Source organism: Apiospora hydei (genome assembly GCF_038363865.1).
Source record: "Apiospora hydei strain CBS 114990 chromosome Unknown utg000005l_segment0_segment0, whole genome shotgun sequence".
NCBI classification, from domain to species: domain Eukaryota; kingdom Fungi; phylum Ascomycota; class Sordariomycetes; order Amphisphaeriales; family Apiosporaceae; genus Apiospora; species Apiospora hydei.
In genome coordinates, this window is record NW_027117364.1 from 624,146 (window position 1) to 643,872 (window position 19,727).

General features: G+C 51.3%; 11 protein-coding genes across 11 annotated transcripts; 6 read left to right on the forward strand and 5 right to left on the reverse strand.

Annotated features, from left to right (window-relative positions):
* Positions 1 to 306: 306 nt before the first annotated feature.
* PG997_005652 (uncharacterized protein) lies at positions 307 to 1,272 on the reverse strand (the record flags this gene model as incomplete). The annotated part of the gene is made up of 3 exons (XM_066809967.1): positions 307 to 774; positions 840 to 1,043; positions 1,087 to 1,272. The coding sequence occupies 3 exons, from the start codon at positions 1,270 to 1,272 to the stop codon at positions 307 to 309; spliced, it is 858 nt and encodes a 285-aa protein (XP_066668890.1).
* A 635-nt stretch (positions 1,273 to 1,907) lies between these two features.
* On the reverse strand, positions 1,908 to 3,020 carry PG997_005653 (uncharacterized protein; the record flags this gene model as incomplete). The annotated part of the gene is made up of 1 exon (XM_066809968.1): positions 1,908 to 3,020. One exon carries the CDS (start codon positions 3,018 to 3,020, stop codon positions 1,908 to 1,910), a length of 1,113 nt encoding a protein of 370 aa, XP_066668891.1.
* An 835-nt stretch (positions 3,021 to 3,855) lies between these two features.
* PG997_005654 (ankyrin repeat-containing protein) lies at positions 3,856 to 5,618 on the reverse strand (the record flags this gene model as incomplete). Its single annotated transcript, XM_066809969.1, has 2 exons — positions 3,856 to 5,027; positions 5,114 to 5,618. The coding sequence occupies 2 exons, from the start codon at positions 5,616 to 5,618 to the stop codon at positions 3,856 to 3,858; spliced, it is 1,677 nt and encodes a 558-aa protein (XP_066668892.1).
* Positions 5,619 to 7,077: 1,459 nt separating this feature from the next.
* PG997_005655 (uncharacterized protein) lies at positions 7,078 to 7,573 on the forward strand (the record flags this gene model as incomplete). The annotated part of the gene is made up of 2 exons (XM_066809970.1): positions 7,078 to 7,314; positions 7,364 to 7,573. The coding sequence occupies 2 exons, from the start codon at positions 7,078 to 7,080 to the stop codon at positions 7,571 to 7,573; spliced, it is 447 nt and encodes a 148-aa protein (XP_066668893.1).
* A 662-nt stretch (positions 7,574 to 8,235) lies between these two features.
* On the reverse strand, positions 8,236 to 9,159 carry PG997_005656 (uncharacterized protein; the record flags this gene model as incomplete). The annotated part of the gene is made up of 1 exon (XM_066809971.1): positions 8,236 to 9,159. One exon carries the CDS (start codon positions 9,157 to 9,159, stop codon positions 8,236 to 8,238), a length of 924 nt encoding a protein of 307 aa, XP_066668894.1.
* A 1,233-nt stretch (positions 9,160 to 10,392) lies between these two features.
* PG997_005657 (uncharacterized protein) lies at positions 10,393 to 12,288 on the forward strand (the record flags this gene model as incomplete). Its single annotated transcript, XM_066809972.1, has 1 exon — positions 10,393 to 12,288. One exon carries the CDS (start codon positions 10,393 to 10,395, stop codon positions 12,286 to 12,288), a length of 1,896 nt encoding a protein of 631 aa, XP_066668895.1.
* A 651-nt stretch (positions 12,289 to 12,939) lies between these two features.
* PG997_005658 (uncharacterized protein) lies at positions 12,940 to 13,464 on the forward strand (the record flags this gene model as incomplete). Its single annotated transcript, XM_066809973.1, has 1 exon — positions 12,940 to 13,464. The coding sequence occupies one exon, from the start codon at positions 12,940 to 12,942 to the stop codon at positions 13,462 to 13,464; it is 525 nt and encodes a 174-aa protein (XP_066668896.1).
* A 1,012-nt stretch (positions 13,465 to 14,476) lies between these two features.
* On the forward strand, positions 14,477 to 15,157 carry PG997_005659 (uncharacterized protein; the record flags this gene model as incomplete). The annotated part of the gene is made up of 1 exon (XM_066809974.1): positions 14,477 to 15,157. The coding sequence occupies one exon, from the start codon at positions 14,477 to 14,479 to the stop codon at positions 15,155 to 15,157; it is 681 nt and encodes a 226-aa protein (XP_066668897.1).
* A 1,730-nt stretch (positions 15,158 to 16,887) lies between these two features.
* On the forward strand, positions 16,888 to 17,331 carry PG997_005660 (uncharacterized protein; the record flags this gene model as incomplete). Its single annotated transcript, XM_066809975.1, has 1 exon — positions 16,888 to 17,331. One exon carries the CDS (start codon positions 16,888 to 16,890, stop codon positions 17,329 to 17,331), a length of 444 nt encoding a protein of 147 aa, XP_066668898.1.
* Positions 17,332 to 17,382: 51 nt separating this feature from the next.
* Positions 17,383 to 18,057, forward strand: PG997_005661 (uncharacterized protein; the record flags this gene model as incomplete). Its single annotated transcript, XM_066809976.1, has 1 exon — positions 17,383 to 18,057. One exon carries the CDS (start codon positions 17,383 to 17,385, stop codon positions 18,055 to 18,057), a length of 675 nt encoding a protein of 224 aa, XP_066668899.1.
* A 628-nt stretch (positions 18,058 to 18,685) lies between these two features.
* On the reverse strand, positions 18,686 to 19,425 carry PG997_005662 (MFS general substrate transporter; the record flags this gene model as incomplete). The annotated part of the gene is made up of 2 exons (XM_066809977.1): positions 18,686 to 19,254; positions 19,311 to 19,425. 2 exons carry the CDS (start codon positions 19,423 to 19,425, stop codon positions 18,686 to 18,688), a joined length of 684 nt encoding a protein of 227 aa, XP_066668900.1.
* Positions 19,426 to 19,727: the final 302 nt, after the last annotated feature.

Consider the following 19,727-nt stretch of genomic DNA (forward strand, 5'->3'; position numbering starts at 1 on the left):
ACCCTTATCTGCACCCAACCAGTCAATGTAGAAGCGAACTCACCCGCCCGTTCGAAGCCAAAATGAGTTGCTGCCAACGGAATAAAACTCGTGTTTTCCCCAACCACTCCAACGTAGTAACCGTTTATTCCGCATTGGTGCTACGTAAACCACACACCACTGTCTAGCCACCTGGAATAACTATATTATTAGACTTGCATAACGCCTTGGTCGTTCTAACTTTCGAACTAGGAAACTTTGTCATAACACCCTGCGTCCGGGAAGCTGGGCATCGATTCATCAACACAAAACAGGGACTAGAGCATCCTAGACATAGACCCATGCTACCATAATACAAGTGGCTGATGGTCGGCCTCGTATGTTTCTAAGCGAAAACAAACCCAGCCTCTTGGCAACGACGTATCCAAAATATAAAACCTTCGCATCACCACTCGGCATGCCCGCCATGTTCCCCGTGATGAGCCCCAACGACCAGTCCATCCAGGGCAGCGCAATCACCATCACCGCCAAGACAACGTAGACGAGGACACGAAAGATGAACTTTGTGTTGGCCGCCAGGACACAGCAGGACCACAGCATGAGTACCAGGGGCAGTATCAACATCCCCGCGAACACCGAGGTCAGGATGAACAGCGGCCCGTATCGATGGTCTACCGCCGCGGCCACGTAGTGAGGTAGCGATATCATGGTGGTGCCGGCGACGCCCGCAAACGATCCTAAGATCCAGAGGAGGGCGAGCCAGATTAAGATGCGCTTGGTACCAGGTAGGAAGACCTGGAGTTGTCGAGGTCAGTATCGACTTCACTCGCAGCTGAAAGAGGCACAAAAGCTTGACTTACCCTCGTCGTTACCTCCGCTTTGTCTTCGTACATACTAATAATACGCTCAACATCCACGACCTGGTTGTGGATAGACGACATGATCATGGGCAAGACCGAGACGCAAACGGACGTGGTGAGCATCCACACGCCCAGCGTGGCGAAAGGCCACGACTTCCAGCACCGACTGATCGAGATGGACGTCAAGACGATCGTGATGACCAACTGGACGGAGCCGAGTATCAGGTCGAAGCGCCGGTGACTCAACCGCTTCCACGGCCTCAGGGGCTGGCGGGCCCAGGACGAGCATTACGGCCGTGTAGTAGGTCAGCATGTGCGAGGCGAAGCCGATACCGCCGAAGGGCAGGGCGTAGCAGGCCGCTTCTTCGATGGTGATGGCCTGGAGCTCGGCCGCGGAGGCCGTGTAGTTGTACTGGGTCGTATTGTTGGACATGTTGATCGGTTGGTTTCACATTAACACAAGACTATGGCGGCGTGCGAATTAAAGTCAGTAAGTTTTGAGGTTCAAACTCTTCTCATTTCGATAAGAAGTAGTAGAACAGTTAAGATAGAAGATGAAATCCAGTATTATCGAGTAGAATTTGGCGAGGGGCTGCCCGTCAAGAATCACCCACGGCAAGTCCCGTCTTCTGGCGCAGGGCTGAAGCTAGGGGTCTGCCACCATACTTGGCGGGCGTTATCCTTTGGAATGTGTGATACGCCCAGCACGTGTCTTATTGGCCACGTTTATCATGATGCATGTGCCGACCTGAAAAATTTGGCGCCCTAGCTGAGTATGGCTCTCGATCCTTTTGCCAGTGGCCGAAAAGACCTAGGTCGAGACTCCCTAGATTGGTAAAAGCATACAAGTGTCCACTCTATTTCACCCCTGTATTCCTTACGAGGCTCACTGTCAAAGACACTGCTTGCCTGTGCGCTCCTAACGGCGCCTTACCGATGCGTAAACCGGATAGAGCCACGTTCGATGCTTAGAAGTGACTTCTGTTTCAAACTCGATGCTACTCGCTCAATGTTATTACAAATTACTAACACATTAAATCATACATTTGAATAGTACCCCCGATCTCCTCATGTCATCCCACTCAGGCGACTATCCGCCTCCAACATCTGCTCCGCATGCCACACTCGATGACGCTTCATACTATCCTCGGCCAAGTGTATCCTCTTCTCCGCCTCCTCCATCTGCTCCTTGTGCCAAACCCGGTGTCTCACGATCGCATCCTCCGCCATGTTGAGCCGCTGGTCGGCCTCGTCCATCTGCTCCTTGTGCCAGACCCGGTGCTTCGTCATGCTGTCGTCCGCCGAGTTCAGGCGCTCGTCGGCCTCCTTCATCTGCTGCGCGTGCCAGATCCGGTGGTTCTCGATGGCCGTGTCGGCTTGGTTGAGCCGCTCGTCGGCTTCCTTCATCTGCTCCGCGTGCCAGATGCGGTGGCTCTTGATACTATCGTCGGCTGCGGCTAGTCGTTCGTCCGCTTCTTTGATGGCGCGGACGTGGAACTCGCGGTGTTTGATCATGCTGTCGTCCTTCATGGCGAGCCTCTCGTCCGCCTCCTTCATGGCCTGCGCATGGAACTTCCTGTGTTCTTGGATGCTCTCCTCCGCCGCCGCCAACCTCTCGTCGGCCTCTTTGATAGCCCGCTTGTGAAACTCTCGATGCTTGATCATACTATCGTCAGACATAGCCAATCGTTCGTCGGCCTCCTCCATCGCCTTGACGTGGAACTTGCGGTGCTCCTGAATACTGTCCTCCGCAGCCGCAAGCCGCTCATCCGCCTCCTTCATAGCGCGCGAGTGGAACTCGCGATGCTTAATCATGCTATCGTCCGCCATCGCAAGCCGCCCATCCGCCTCCTTCATCGCCTCGGCGTGAAACACGCGGTGCGCCTCGATGGAGCTCTGCGCCTCGCCGAGGCGCATGTCGGCCTCCTGCATCGCCTTCATGTGGAAGAGCCGGTGCTTCTCCATGCTCTTGTCGGCCTCGCTCATCTTCCGGTCGTGGTCCACGGCCCGCAGCCGTGACTCGCACTCCTCCATCGCGCGCTGGTGCTCCGCGTGCAGCCACCGGAGGCGCTTGTCGTTCTCCGTCTGCCCGACGTCCCAGCCGTCCGGCTCCACGAAGGTCTTGGACTTGAGCCGCTTCGCCATGTCGGGCGGCGGCGGGAAGGTGCTGGGGGCGTCCATGCTTGCTTGGTGTCGCGGGCGACCGCAGCGGCGCGGTGGTGGGGTATTAGGGAGAGGCTAAGTAGCGAATTCGGAGACCGTTATTCAGTAAGTAGGTGGCTTTGGGATAGACGTTTCAATTAAAAACGGTCAAATTCAACGGTTTTTTCGGTAGTTGAGGTCGAAGTGTGGTGAGCGCGAGCGTTGGCAGGCCGAGTGGGTGTTAATAATGACGGGGGTGGCATGACGTCACGGTTGGCAGGCAAAATAACTTGTTTCTTGGGCAAAGTCAAAACACCAAAGCTAAAGTTGGATGCACCACTCATCCATCATAAGATGGCCTCAATGACGAAGGAAGGCTAATTTTCGTAAAAAGTCATCAATATGCCACTGCCGCAACCCACCTGCCGGAGAATGACTGCTTGAGGCATACTGGAAAGAATCTCAGCGTCAATTGAAGAAAGACAGTGATGAATTTGGTCAGAGATGAGTTGGCCACGCAGTTGTCTCAATTCGGGCATCGGTGATTTGGCAAATGAATGCAATTTACTACATGAAAGAACGGCTGATTTGCCCGTGACGTCGAAATAGCCATTGGGCTGTGTATCTCCTGTCCCCCCTGAGAGGCACCTGTTCCTATCGAGGGCTCACAGCTTTTCCATCCCACTTGATAGAAGCCGTCTTCACGGAAATTTTCTAGCCCGAGACCTTTGCTAACTCCCGGGCGGCATTGCTGGCCGTTGCTGAAAGACAGTGTGTCTAGTTGCTGCTGTGCATGTACCTAGGCCTAATCCACCATCACCGCCAGCCAGTCACTCGGTCAGACAGGTCTCCAAGCACACCTTCGAGTCCAGATTCAGAGAAAGTAGATTGAATCAATCCACTCTCGGATGTCTTTCGGCATTTGGTCGTGATGACCATCGATGTCCTCCATACGGTCATGAACACCGAAACACGTACCACCCCGTTCGATGAAAACGCGTGCAATGTCGTAATGGCCAGAGGTCAGCGCTCGATAGAGAAAGCTGTGATCCATATTATACGGAGGTACCATATAATCACGATTCGTGTGGCGCTGAAATATAATATTAAATAGATAGCTGTAGCTGTGGGGTTGGTAATTACCACCTGCGGGGTCTCTGGTGACGCCGTTTTTGACGAGAACCTTTAGGAACGAGAGCTCGCCGGCTGCATTGTAACTCCATTGTCCGGTCGTAGCAATTAGGTAAGCATCCTCAAGTGGTTGAAAACCGCAATTCTGATCTAGAACGGCGCCATGCTTTAGAAGGAGTTCCAGTTTGTGTACCGCGGCACAGGAACCATCAGCTCTTATGATGTCGAAGTCTCGGACACGATCGGGGTCTCGCCGCATACGTGACAGATATAAGATGGCCAATGATTCCTCACCATCACCCCTATGCACTCGAGCACCCCTATTCACGAGCTCTTCGGCGACTGAACCATCCTCGTAGTTAATGTACAACGCGGCCTCTAAAACGCAGGTTCCGTGCCAACCACCTAGTAGAGTGGTAGAGTGGTAGTTAACGTCTGCACCTGACTGGATCAAGAATATCACCAGCTGTCTCAATTCGTCTCTCTTCTCGGCAACTACCCACCCTCTTGATAGAGCAACTGCAAGTAACGCCGTTGCTTGGTTTGTCGAGGGATCATTAGGGGCAGGACGGCCGAGATCGATGCGCATGGCAGGGTCTTGAATCAGCTGCATAGCCTCAATGTCCGGAAATTGAACTCTTATGAACTTGTCCAAAGCCATGAAAATGTCTTGCCCCAAGGCAGCCAAACACCTCAGTGATGTCCTGATTGATTTGGACAATGCAGCGTATTCGAGGGTGTTGATGGTGAGGCAGGGATGGCCGCTCTGGATGAGAAATCTGATCATGTAGACATGGCCATAAATCACAGCGACGTCGAACATCGTCGGGTTGAACTCTTTTTGCGGGTAATCAAAGGCACTAGGCTCAGCCAGTAGAAGGCGGCGGCTTGCCTCGACATGGCCAGCACAGACAGCTATCCATAGTGGGGTGCATGGTTCATGGCTCACATGAATAAATCCCAGCCATGCTGGCTGCCTGATCTTGAGCAGCGGCACGAACTTGTCTTCCAATGATTTGCCGAGAGCCTTGCAAGCCGCTCCCTTGGTGATGAGCCATTGGATGGCGTCCGAATGCCCCCAGCGGCAGCCCAGTGGAGCGGTGTGAAAGAGTTCTCCGGTATGAAGGGACATGATGCTGAGTCGGACAGCGAGCTTCCAATGACCGTCTGTCCCTCAGGTGATATAAATTGTACTCTGTTCAGTGCTGGCATGCCTTCTTCCATGGTCTTGGCCACGCGCTCGAGATTCTCAAAGGCTGCCACTTGACCATTGCGTGCAATCTTGAACACAGCACTGCCGTCGTCGTGGCGAATGTTGCGCTCGTACAAGAGGTCTCGGTAGACCCCATAAAGCGTCTTGCAAGTTCTCAACAAGGCGAAGATTGCCTCATCGGAGTCGCTTTCCATTGCAATGGTAAGATGGATCTCGGGAGGGAGCCGGACCAATGGGGATGCCGTTTGCGGGTCGATGCCCTTGTCACGGTTGAAAGTGACACAGTTCTGCATTTTCTCGGTTCGCGGCTAGCAGGTAGGTGTGGGTGGACTGAGTTGTTGCTTCAGTTTGTGTGATCAATCTGTGAAGAGGAAATCAGCAAACAGGAAGTCTGATGATAGTGAGGTAACAGTTAAGTTTGCCAAACTTGGGTGCGTAAGACGAGCGTCCATGAGAGTGCTTAACGGAATGCGGGAGGTGATGGAAAATGGTGTGAAATGCTTACCAACTGCCTGTTTCGTGGGTTTTGGAGGTAATTGGGCTGTGGTGATGTCCCAAGAAGTGATGGGTTGTTGTTCGAAAGGAAGGGACACTTCAGTACATTGGAAAGAAGGCAAGCACGGAACCAAATGTTTGCCGAAACCCAGAGCTCATGCCTACAAAAATGGAAATTTTGCCAGTCAAGCAGCAAAGCTCGAATGAAGTGGACGTTTGCCAGGTGGAAAGGTCAAATAGAATGCAGGAGGGGAGCCCCCAGTTGCCAGCTCGTCGAGCAAATCACCTATAGACAACCCAGTCAGTCCGAACAACCTTTCAGTCTCAATCATCCAATGAATTTTTATCAGCCGAACGCTATAAATAACCCACTTGACAGACTGGACATTGATGACTCTCCTACCTTTACTTGGTGACATGCGACCCTGTCCGGCCAGATGCCACTTCACTATCCACTATCGTGGGAATACCAAGAAGCAACATCAGAGAGAGTATCTAAGATGGCCTCAAAGCGAAGCGGGACGCCTAACATCTTGCAAACGAATTTTCCGTATCTACTGAAGACTGAAGCGCCAACAGTCGTAGAGGCAACTCTTTGAGTTTAACCAGCAAGGCTGTGAGAGCCCTCTAGATGCGTCATTAGCTGAGGGATGACATAGGCGCATAGCATAAGTATCCCTAGAAGAGAGATTACAGTATAAATATTCTTTAAATCACAACAAATCGGTGGCAGCATGTCCTGTCTCATCCAAAGGCTCCCTTGTCCATCCCGGTTCTTCCATCACCAATCTACCGGTGCTTTCCTTTGGGCTTCAAACAACATTAGGTCTGATCTTTAACGTGGAAGAATCGGCGCGAACCGTCACAACACGAGCTCAGGGGGTGCGCCGAGGACCTTGAGGATGGGACGAGATCAAGCCTGATACATCCGCTCGGTGTGGTTACCAAAGCGCTGGTATCAGGGTGGTGTCCATGGAGAGAGTCGCTTTCATGTGCAAGTTATTCCGATCCGGAAATTCTTCTGTGTACCTACCATTCTTGCCGCTAGGAAGATTCTCTAGGCTAGTACCTGTAAACCTCTAGGTGGCCATGTACAGAAGCATCCTCTGTAATACACTGCACGTGCTGACCTCTTTGTTACAACGCGCCTCGGACAAGCATTTTCATCCACACATCACTTCCCTCCATCGTTAGCAATAATTGCGAACACATCGCCCAAATTCCACGCCACGTCTCTGCTCGGTTCCTTCATTTGCAATGGCTAAGGAGAAGGAGTCAAAGGGCCAATCGCCCAATGATGCCACGGGCGACAGCGTTGCCAAGCGCCTGGCCGAGGTCGCACCGCCAATGATTCGAGGTAGACGCGGAGTCTGGGCTGGTCGCCTCCGCGACAATACCACCCCAAGTGCCTTCGCGATCGCCAAAGGCAAGAAGAACAAGTGCAAGCGCTCCCTGCTTCCCACTCTCACGAACAAAAGAAAGAACAGACGGCAAGTAAGTTCTATCAGGGAGGAGACGAGCCCACGGTGATTTCTTGTTGTAGTTTGCTAACACCACGGGAACGCAGAACAAGCTGCTTCTGGAAGCCATGGAACGGCTCACGCTTGTGACAGGAGATGGCGACGAGGCCAGAAAGAACGATTCCGGAAAGGATGAATTCAGAAAAGACGGCGCCAGGAAGGACAACGCCAAGAAGGACAACGACGAAGAGGACGACGCCATGAAATTCGAGGCCATGGACATCGACGTCTGAGATCTTGCGCCTGACTACAGCGGCCCTTCCAGCAAGTTGCCAATGTTCGAGCTACTGAGCTCTTTCAACGTCTATGTTGGGCTTCGTCGATGTTGCCTGATCATGCTCTGATTCTCACAGTTGCTGACATGGGACCTGACTCCCATGTTAAATGAAGCAAGTGGACGTTTTGCGACTGAAACCGGTCAGCACACAGAGCTTCGCGAGCTTCTCATGTCTGTCTCAGTAACAGCTGCGCCGATGGCCAATCTGATAGCTGAACCATATCCACTGTCAATGAATCAGATGCAGCTCGCCAATGATGCTTTCGTTCTTCTTTTGTGCCGTTCTATGTTTCACGATTTTCCATGCAAATAGGAACTGAATGCTGTGGTCTCCGAACTCTGCCAACAGACAAGCCAACCTGTGTAGTCGTACTGAATGACAATACACCTAGCTCGGTAGAACTCTGCTCAAGAGCATCCTTTCATGTTTAACGCGTGAAGATAATTTGACCAGATCGAGGCAAAACTCTTCAGATTTTCAAGTTCTGCTTGTGTTCGAGGAATTCACGTGTCACATCACTGAGAGTCCAGTACACAGCTAATACACAAACACATGATAAGTTCATAGCCAGTAGTGAATCGAATGCTCTACTTCTAAACTAGCCCGTTCCTCCACTGCTAAGCATTCTTTGCCACCTTGCGGAATTGCAGACGTCGTGTACCTCGATCTTGAGCGGAGAACTGGATGCATTGAGCCGCGGCGCAGTGGCACTGATATCCATCCTGTACCTTGACCAGCGTGGAGCTTCTGAGGCCCCCGAGACAAAACCATGGGTCTGGCTGGCCGATGGCGATGACAGGTTCCAGCAATGCCCAGCACTTGTTGCCCATGAGAGTTGCAACCAAGACCCCTTCCAACAATCCTTTGCCAAATTGGCCTTGGGGGATGATGTCGATTGTAGTCAGCCAAGTGGAGGCCCAGATAAAATCAACCTTCTCTGACTCTACGGCACCATGTTTCTCACTGGCTTGAGAGGCCATGCATTCTCCGAGGTCTGCGGGTGTGTTCTGGATGTGTTGGTTCGATCGAGCCTCGGCGAGAAGTTCACGATTCCTGGGTACAACTTCCATCGAGCTAGAGGCAGACTGGCTAACAGCCATGGCCCAAGTCATGTCGCCTCTGGTGATCCTCCGTGCAATAGGGTATTCCACTGCCCTTGACAGCCAAGTGTCAAAAGGATACACAGACTTCTCAGGTTCCGGGAAAAGGGTATGGAATGCTGCAGTGGATTGTTCCTTTGTCAGGTGCGAATGCGAGTATGCCATGTCCCAGATGCCGTGGTCCACGCGCCAGGCGATATAGTCATGAGACCAGCAACCGCTCAAGGCATGATGGCGCTGGGGGTTCGTTGCGTCCATATTATTGACGAAAAAGTCGACAACGAAGGCTTCGGCGTTGGTGACGTGCGATGGCATAGCATATAGAGTTCTGTCGGCAGTGCTGCCATTGGTGATGGGTACAACTGCCAAAGCCGTGTCCAGGACTGCTTGGCGGCGGGTCTTTGCCGCGTCCGTTTCAAGATGCAGCGGAGGACAAGACATCCTGGTGGCTTGAACCTGTGTAAGCAAGTATGTGTTAGCTGAAATGACTCTTATGAGTACCCCATGTGGCGATAACCGATTCTGAAAAAGCAGTAGCAGCAAAACTACAGGGGTCTCGTTTTATTGAAAGATACTAGAAATTCACGTACCTTGAGGAGACCTCTAAAAGTTAACAAATAAAGATGACAACTATGGCGGCGATGTTGGCGATGGCGAGGCTGGGAGGTGTGGATGGGGATGTGGACGGGAAGTTGGATGGCCTGTTTGTCGGGAGGTTCGTAGATGGTATCTGCCAGAAGTCCAGCAGTAGACTGAATGGGCGGATGGAAAGGAAAAAGAGAAGAAACGATTGCTGAAATGGAGGCTTATGAGTATTTATAAATAAGGCTCATGATGAAGACCGTCTAGAGTTAGAAGCTTGTCGCCAGACACTTGATATCAATAAGAGTTGTTAGGTACTATTCGTTGTCGGTATCGCGCTCGCGGGGCACTCAACGTTGGCTGAATTCGTTGATTTTGGCGGACATAGTGAGCGATTGTGCTGGTGGAATGATGTGGTTTGGGTGTGATGGTGAGAAGGCTATGAGTAAGGGGTGGAAGACAGGCTTTCATGCTAAGGCTTGTTGTTGGCTTTTACTTCTTTCTGAGTCACCTGCTTCTACTTGCCTGCCGGTATGAGTTGAAACGACAAAGGGAAATGACACGGCTCTGCCCATTGAATACATCCCGATTGTCGTTTGTGTGTTTGGGAAGAAATGAGGGTTTGATTATTCCATCCCTCCTCACTTTGCCTCGACGGCGGATGTACTTCAGCGACCAGCAGTTGTTCAACAACCTACTTAAGTACCTACCTACCTACCTACCTGGGTAAACCATCAGCCTATCTTGTTGTTGCACTTCCTCTCGGTACCAAGACAGAACCCCTCCTCCCAAAGCCTTCACCTCAACCCAACTCTCGCAAACATCTTGCAACATCTGGGCTACGCGTGCGCATCATAAGAGCAGGATTTCAATTACATCAATTCAAGATTGATTAAGTGCCTGTTCCGACAAACTCTACACACCCTCCTCCGTCTTCCCCATCCTTAAGATTGATGACATTGAGGTAAGCTCTTCTCACGGCTTGCATGACTTTCTTTCCAAATGGTTCGCTTTATGTCGCTAACTGCTTACAATTCTACTCGTCAGTACTTCTACCAAAACCAACATTGATTCAACAAACGTCAACACACAATGTCTTCTGCGGTGATCCCCAAGCCAGCCTTGGCCACGCACGATGGGCAAATCTCGGCAAAGCGTGTATGCCTTCCTCCTGAGGTCCATCAAATGATCTTCAACGCGATTGATCATCGTTACCGTGCAAGAACCGCCCTGAGTGTAATGGTCGCGAGCAAGGAGCTTCATGAATTGTGGAAAAGATTCCTTTACGAGAATAACATCAACCATGGAGGTTCTAGTGCTATGGTCCACGCAGTACTCCACGGTCACATGCAGCCAATGCGTGATCTCGTCGGGGTAGGAACCACTGCACAAGGCAGATCTGTCAACATGAATGTATACCTCGACAAGTTTAAGAGGAGAGAATGGTTTTTTGATCCCACAACAACCTGTGGCGACTTTGACCATGGCAATCAGGTCACAATCCTTCAAGCGGCAGTAGCGCGCAATGATGAGGAAGCTGTCCGATTTCTCGTCCAGAACGGAGCAGACGTCAACATTGGAGGATTCGCTAGAGAGTACAACGTGGAGCCTACTGCAGCAGCTAATCCAGAAGACTCATTCGGGGAAAGGTATTATTACACCGAGGAAACATCGGAGAGCGATTCAGACGTCGACGCATTCGCCTACCAAGCGTGCAGCGCTCAGTCACCTATCCACATGGCGACCTGTCAGGGCAATCTCCCTATTATCCAAATCTTGATTGATGCCAAAAGTACCCTCTCGTGGGATCCTACGCAAGCGAAAGGCTTCAAAGTCCTTCATACTGCCGCAATGTGTGGGCATGCGCACTTAATCCGATACTTCGTCACAAAGGGCTTGATACCAGTTGACAGCACCGCACCCTTCTTGGCCGAAAAGCGTCGTCACAGACTGCCCAAGATGCTGACTGCAGCGCAATGCGCTGCACACACAAAGGCGGGCATCAAAACACTGTGGCTTTCCAGAGAGCTCGGCGCCGACATGAGCCTTGTTGTTATATCGCTCCTCCGACCCTCAACTTGGTCAAGCACGCCAAATACCGCTTTAGCCCGGCAGCTTCTTACTCAGACATCATGGAAAGTCGACCTTGGATCAAATGTTCTCGAACTGAATGGTAGCAGTTGCAGTCTCGCCGATGCGATTTTGAAGCTGTACCTTTATCTGGATGAAGAAAAGTTGGATTTCCGGGACTGGCGCGTGATTCTTCAAATCGCCCTAGCCGGCGGTGCCAATATCTACAGTCTGAGACGCCAAACACTCGTCGGTCCCGACAGATCTCTGCTGGAGACATTTTTCAACTATACGATTGGCAAGAAAGCTTCAATGGCGACGGAACTGCTTTTGGGAAGAGGCACACAGACTATCTCGTACCCTGGGCATGATAACTTCGAGGCCTATGGTAATTCTTTACTGCTTATGTACTTGAACGATAGCCTCCTGCGTTACAACATGCGGGGTAGGGTTCTCAGTTTGTGGGACCTTGGCCACGCAGAAAGGGCCAATCTTTTAGAGGAGGCACAAGGTGTTGCATTGCGGAAGATCAAGGCACTTCTTGCAGCTGGCATCCGAGTGGACGGTGTCGACGAGCATGGTGACACGTGCCTTATCATCGCCTGCAGCCTTGTCACATACTTCGATGAGTCGCTGGAGTTCATGAAGATGCTGCTGGACGCCGGTGCTGATCCCAACCAGACGAGTCAACTGACCTCGCTCCACAGCACTGAGAAATTCAGAAGCCCCATGGCGGTGTGTTTCTTCAACAAGCACTGCTACAGGGCTTGCAGGCTTCTCCAGCGATATGGCGGTACTCTACACAAGGACGACAATCTCAAAGCGATTGAGCGTCGCATCAAGAAATTCATACCAGGTAATCAGAGCCGAGTGATGAAGCTCTTCAAGAAACATGCCAGACAGGTTGAGAGCAACTAGTGGAGGTTTGGGGAGCATCGAGAGAGCGAGATAGATTAGTAGCTATCAGATGTAGATTATAGATATAATTCTCACACCTACCCTTGCATTGTATCTTTTCGGAGTCGTGTCATGATTCATCTTTTTCGTCATTCACTGGAGGTTTTGTTAATTACCGCATGAACCACATACGTCGTTGGAAACAATTGAATACATAAAGGGCGTCAAGTCTTTCGCGCTAGCTATATTGAGGGTTAGTCTGTTGTCATGCCTCCCACAGCAGTGCACCGAGCTGAAAGAGGTCATCCTAGCCTTTACAACCATTTTTCCATCTCTTCAAATACCAATTCTCTGTTATCAGCCAACAAGCAGCCAAAGCCTTCCATCACACGTCATTGCACTTCAGTCATCAACGGTAGATCCCAGTGGCAACGGCAGTAGCATTAGTCAGAAGTGAATTGACGGCACTATCGGCCATTTGTTTCTGACTTTGCAGAGAGGTAAGTGCATTTTCCGTCCTCTTCCTCATATCTGATTGTTGGATTCCACTATGGCCTATACCCTCGGCGAATTTTACCCGTTCGACATGTGAACACAATCGGAGATTCTGGAAGAGGATCGCAGCTGACCAACAGTTCTGTAGCAGACCAACGGAACAAAACTCCCGCCAAGATGTCACATACGCCCATGGTGCTCACAACCGAATCGGCCAAAGCCAGACGCCGAGAGATCTCGAAGATTGTCATGAAAGAATGCCATGGGCAAGGCGAGACCGATGGCTGTATCAAGCACACAGTGCTGCCTTGGGTAATCGAGGAGTGCGAGAAGCAACTTCTCCAGTGGATGCGGGGCCTGGAGAGAACAAAGTACCTCCGCCGCACCGCGCTGGCTGGCGTCATGTCCGAAGACTATGCCGCCTGGATGACGGACCTTCTCATATGGGATCTCGTCATGGAAGTGAGAACCGAGGATGACCCTCGCCGCCTGCAATTCTTCGAGATGTTCCCGGAGCCTGAGAAATACCAACGTTCCTGGACCAACTGGTTCCGTGAGGCTGCGGAAGCCGCGCAGAGAGCTCCGGCTGAGACGTTGGAGAGCCTTAAGGCGGAGTCGAACCGTCTCGAGGCCGAGCTCTACGTCAAACAGGCTGAGCTCGATCAGCTGAAGAACCAGTTGGAGAAGGAATTGGTCGGCTGATTCGGTGCCTACTCCGAGTAATCATCGGCTTGGGCCTCTTGCCATTGGCTGGGATAATCGCAGTTCGTTCTGGGTGGAAGGTACGCTGGCTAAAGGTCAGATGGGTCGACGGATTCTGTGGATAGGCCAATGGATACTCGTTTAGTAGAGATGATATGCCTACTGCGTAATTCCTCCTCGCTGCCTTAATGAAAATCACTCAATTCTACATTCTTTCTGGTCATATAAGTAACATCTGTGAAGAAAAGGGTAATGCTGCTAGTACACCAATGTGACTTGGCCATATGAATCCTGGTATGGCTAACTGCTCCAGTAGCCTTTCATCCTGGGTTGGCTACGCTACCAAGCAGATGAGGGGTGTCAATGCACATATACCAGTATCATAGAGGGGTAATGGCAAGGTGAAGGCCTGAGGGCCTATTTGTACAGGAGGCGGGCTGTAATGCAGCGAGATTTGCACAATAGTGATTAGATTAGGTACCTAGGTGAATGAAAAGTCAAGACTTGTGCCATTTCCCTCCCGAGGAATCAATCACTTTTGCTGAAGTGGGAGGCAGAAAATCCTGCCCGCCATTTTGATTTTCAATCTTTTTGGTTCCCACCCTCCCTCTCTCCCACCACAATTCTCCCGACATCCTCAACTTCTTTCTTTCTCCTCCCTTTGCGACATCCCCTTCATCATCAACAGCACATTCGGCTTCTCATTTGGACTTCATTGCAAGGTAAGTGTTCATTTCACGTTCTTCCAGTCTTGCTGCCGCCTCAGAAGCAAACCATCATCGCAAGTTTCCTCATGCTCTGTATCTCGACCAACTTCGTTGTGTTTCGCCATCACAATTTGCATCAATGTTTCCATTTTTTGATATCCCAATTTTTGCGCAACCTTCATCTTGGCTCATCATCGAGCAATTCCTCCCCTTCCAACTTCCACCAGCCTCTTTGCGCCACGTGAATTCCGATCGCAGCTGACAGGTGAATCATCGAAACAGGACAGATAAAACGGAAATACAAGATGGCACCCCTCCCAATGACCCTCACATTGGTTTCGGCTAAGGCCCGGCGGCAAGGGGTTCTCGATGCCGCCTTACCGGAATTCGTCCGCCAGGGCAAGACCGCCGAGCGGGCTATTCACGTGGAAATTCCAGGCCTCATCGCCAGGGCCGAGAACAATGTTCTCAACTGGCTACTGAACTTGGATGAGACTGACTATCGTCGCCTCATGGCGCTAGCTGGCTTCATATCAGAAAATTATGTTGCCTGGCAGGTCGATGCCCTCATGTGGGACATGATTCATTTCGGCGGCGACGACAACAACATGGACGAGGTCCGGGAACTTTTCACTGAAGAGTTCCCGACCCCCAAGATGGCATGGCTCCTTGGACTTCCTGGGTTCGCAATAATGCTACAAACTCAGGCAACAACCAAGTCGGAATGCACATGCATCAACATGTGTTTGACGACTTCCATGAAGCTATCAGATCCGCACAGGCAGAGGTTGATCAATGGACACAGCACTCGGTTCCCCATCGGTTCCGTGAAATTATCCGATCCAAGCAGGCAGACATCGACCAAATGGTTCGCGTCGCCGCAGAGATATGGAACAACCGGATCCTTGAGAGCAACGTCATCCCCTGGGATTTCATTGGCAGCTTTGAAGAACTTTGTATCTATGCCGATGGCCAACAAGACCTAGAAGGTGGTAAGTTCTTTGTTTTTAAGCCAAAGATCTCTGACGATTTGCCTAGGTGTTTTGTTTACAAGTTCCCAACTGGGAACTAATTTTGAACAAAACATCATTATCCGCTGTCCTTTTGGCCCCTACGAGATGATACCTTGGGAGGAACTGTGGAAAATTCCGCTCATTTACTAGTCACATCGTATGGGCCAAGATGGATGTGTGTCGTCGTGAGCGGCCGGCTTTTTGCAGCCAAAATTGGCTGTGTAAGAAAACAAAAGAAGAAGAAAAACAAATGGCGAAAAGTCCAGAATTGCTTGCCACTTCACATACCCTCATTTGGGTCTAGTACAGTGAGACTAAAGAGCCTCTTCCCTGCAATACCCCAGTCAGTCGACTGGCGGTCCGTTTCCCTGAGCACATGCTGCCAGAAACGAAGGGCCCTCGCCTATAGCGGCTCGAGCAGCCTTGCCGTCAATTGCAATGCAATGCGACGATGTCAATTAACAGCTTTGAGTTTTTCAGACACATCTAGTACATAATAGATCACTGTGTTTGTTTCTCACTTCCCTGTGACGACCTATCTCTTGTGTGAAACCTCGTATGATGTCCCGCGCGTAACCTTGACTTGCCAACGACAATACTGATCCAACCTCCTAGGCCGAACCACATGGCCTCAAGATGAATATGTCCATTTCCAACCGTGACTGCTTAATCTTGGTGTCGTATGCTCTTTGGATGTTCCATCGGTTCGGTTTGATCCGAAATGGCAAGTATGTCCACGAAATGCATGACGTTAAAGACGAAATGCCAAAAGAGTTGTGACGATCGTTAGTGCTGAAACCCGGACGCTTTGGCGGTCTAGATGCTGTTCGGGAAGCATTCGGCGGATCCTCAGATTATGGAAGTACCTTTTGTCCCAGAGCCCACGCCTATCTAACGTCTAGCGGCTTACACTATCGAGGCATCTACAGGCTACCTAGGGGTCATTATGTTACGAGGCGTCTTGGCCTCCCTGGCTTTGCTAATTCATCCGGTATTTGTGGTTGGACTCGGATCCTGGAGTAGGCTTGTCGTCAATTTAGGATGCAGAGACTTGGAGCCTATGCAACGCACGACCGGGGTCCGGGGTCAAGAGTTAGCCAATTACACCACAAGGTAGCTGAGTGGCCCCCACTCGTCGGATGTCGATCGCCGAGTAGCTGGCGAGCGCTACGCATTGGAATCCACGGTAGATGTTGTTTGGCAGAGTGATTAATTTATGTATCACCATATGTGGCATTAGTTGACAACAGTATCAGCTGTGAAATCTGCATGGTATTATTCGGGTTGGCTAGTAAGGAAGTCTTTGGTGGATGGGAAGCTTGCGTTGTTGGGCGGTTGAGCTCTGCAGAATGCCTAGCTACTCTGAGTTCTACAACTTGAACCTTGCAGCTGTTTGGGGGATGATAGTGCCCGTTTGGGAGCCCCTCGGTTTACGTGCCTGTGCCAAACCTCGTACCTGTCAATCAGAGTGGAAAACCAGCCCCGCCTTGCATTTCCCAGCAACCTTTCCCATTGTTCCCGATTTGCCAAAGCAAACCTGCCCTACGCCTACCCCCTCATACATTTTTCCACTTCAGCATTTGGTTTGTCAACAACAGAGCATTTCCATTCTACGCAGTCGCATTTTATTTTGTCTTCACCAGGAAACATTTGCCCAAAACGAAAGATTTTACGAGTGTACCGTACCATCTCAGGAATTTGCAATGGAACGCGAACGAAACTCAAGCGGAAACGCGCGCCAAGGACCTTACAGACAGCGCAGATGGCACAGACGCGCCGGAGCTAGGCACCTCGTCTCGTACAACAATGCTGGCACGAGCGCTTCGCGACGGACTCAGCAACGCAGAAGTCCGACGCCGGAAATTCGGCAGCCACCCTCGACGGTATCTTCTATCGCCCGCGAGAACCGACTCGCACTTGAGCGGACGCCGTCACCGGCACCGGCACCTGTGTCTCTTCCACGGCCAGACCCTTCTAGGGAATATTCAACAAAGACTCCTAGGCGTCTTCCAAGACTGGAACTCACTTCTCCGGATAAGGCGTCAGACTCAGAGGTCCGCAGACGGATTAGAGAGCGCAGGCTTTCAATAGATCTCGACCATGTTCATGGATGGGAGCATTTCGTCTCGCACATGGATGAACGATGAAGTTATGTATTCCAACCCATCGAGAGATGGAATAGAGTTGGGCCTTCTATTATGCCCAAGGGTAGAAAGCCCCTTTCACCACGCAGTCTTTCACTAGAGAGTCCTTCTCCAGAGAGTCCGTCACCAGAGAGAAGGAATAGCCAGACTGCCAGCCAAACTGTACCTCCACCTGAGAGGGATGTCTGCCGGGTTTGCAAGATTGGGCGGCATTCGCCGCTGCGATGTATGCTAACCGATGGGGAGACGGGTATGACCAAGGTCTGCCCCATTCACCCAAATCAAGCAGATCATGGCTTGGATGATTGCTATGAGCTCCTGGTGTACCTCACCAGCCGTGACCTGCGGGAGACACTTTTCCACCGGATGGGGCCTGACCGCAGGGGGATGCCGCCCATTTACACGAAACTCATTGATGTCAATGAGTTGGCACACTACCATGCAGCAAACTTTGACTTGGTGCCATGGAGCGTTGACCATTCCGTCGCCCAGTGGCGTGACAAGGGGCAAATGCTCATAGAGCATTTACAGTATTCATACAGGCCAGATCTCCCAAGAGACTGCGCGGAGAACGACCGACAAAAAATCAGTAGCTTCCAGACTGTAGACGGTCAGCATCCAACGCACGGCGATCTCGACTCCCTTGTGGCTCATTTGAAGACCCAAGGGAGTCTCCTCGGCTCCGTCGAGGCTTTCGTGAAAGCTCAGAAGAATCTGCTCCGGTGCTAGCTACTGGGTTCGTCCCAACTGTTATACTGCAAACGAGCATCCACATGGAGCTCGTCTTGCTCGTTAGCTGGCACCTTATAACCATTGAAAGCAGACTCAAACGAAGCTGTGAAACTCCTCCCGCAAGGCCCTGGTGAAACCACTAGCGACCCCTGTGCCTGCGCATCATGGTTTCTAATGAACGCATTGCTGCCAGAAAGGAGTCGAGCAACCTAACAGTCCACATGCAAAGCTGCGCGACTTAGTCTTAGGCACGAGGATTAAGGACAAAGAGAAGCACAAATAAGAAAAGGAAAGCAAGGTGTGAGAGAAATCAATATTGATATTGATATTCTATACATGAGGTGCCGATACAGCTCAGATTTCTGAAGGAATAACTAAACCTTGGCGTGTGTAGCTCACTTTCCTAGTGAATGAGACCATTTGAAACTAGTTGCTCGTGCTGGAGGCCTTGTGTCCTTCGCCCTTTTCCTCGGCCTGGTACTCGCCTAGCTGCCAACCTAGAGGCCATTATGAATAACCCTGCTGACCAACCCCCAAGCTCCCAAGTGATCGAGGCATCAATTCATATTTTTCGCAGATTACTCATTACTGGCTCCCGAACGGATGGAAAAGACTCATTACATCGTTATGCGTCTCGTCGAGCAACAGCAACGTCGTCATAAATCTGCTGACATTTTTCTAGGACTTCTATCGCGCGCATCGACACCAGGGCCAACGCATAGAGCACCGTGACAAGAAGCAAAGGAGCCCCGAGCCAAATCCCGCGGCCCTGTTTGAGACCCCAATTGAATGCAACGACAATCAGCGAACCAGCAAGCATCGCCCCGACGGACGCTCTCGGATTCATAGCAGACAGCAACGTCTCCGCCATCTCCGCCGAGCCAAGCGTCATCAGCAAGCTTTTGCCGACCGTGACGAGCCCGTTCTCAAGCGCGAAGACGACGAGTGACGATACGATGAGCCCGATCTGATTCGCAACACGCAGAAGCAGTGTGCCCGCTGTGATCATGTCGGCGCTCGTGCTCAGAAAAAGGAGGCCTTGACGGCCTGTCGCGACCCCGAACCTCGAGAGCAAGATCTTTGTTACTGATGGGACGATGACCAGGAGCACGGCGAGGGCATCGCCGCCCCCGAGAGGCTTGAACAGAGGTGCCGTCCAGATCACCCTCAGGGAAATGCGACCCAATTGCCAGCCTGGATGCCATTAGCCCAGCCCAGTTGAAACGATACGTCCGAACGACATCACCCACTGACAAGGAGGCGGAAGGCCTCGCATGAGACCATGCCGACAGTGGGCATGAGAAGGACCTTCTTTCGGCCAATCCAATTCTCTACGATGTTAAGTCGGTCAAAGCTACAGCCCATTTGAAAGCAAGAGTCTACAAACCTTTCTATGGCGTATGGCAATGCGAGAAACCCTAGCGAGAGGTCACTGGGTGTTCCCATAAGCAAAGCTTTCGCTGAATGGTTTCGACGCGGCCATGACATTTCTCCTTGCCTGGCAGCTGATGGAGACGTTTATAAACCTAGATTAGAAGGCTCAGCTCTCTCTGGACAGCGGTCACTGTGCAGCCGCGCTCCACCGAACTCGTTGTATCATAAGTTGTCGAAACGGATCTCTGGCGACATGCTCCTGTAATCGCAGAAGTAGAAGTCGCACCCGATCG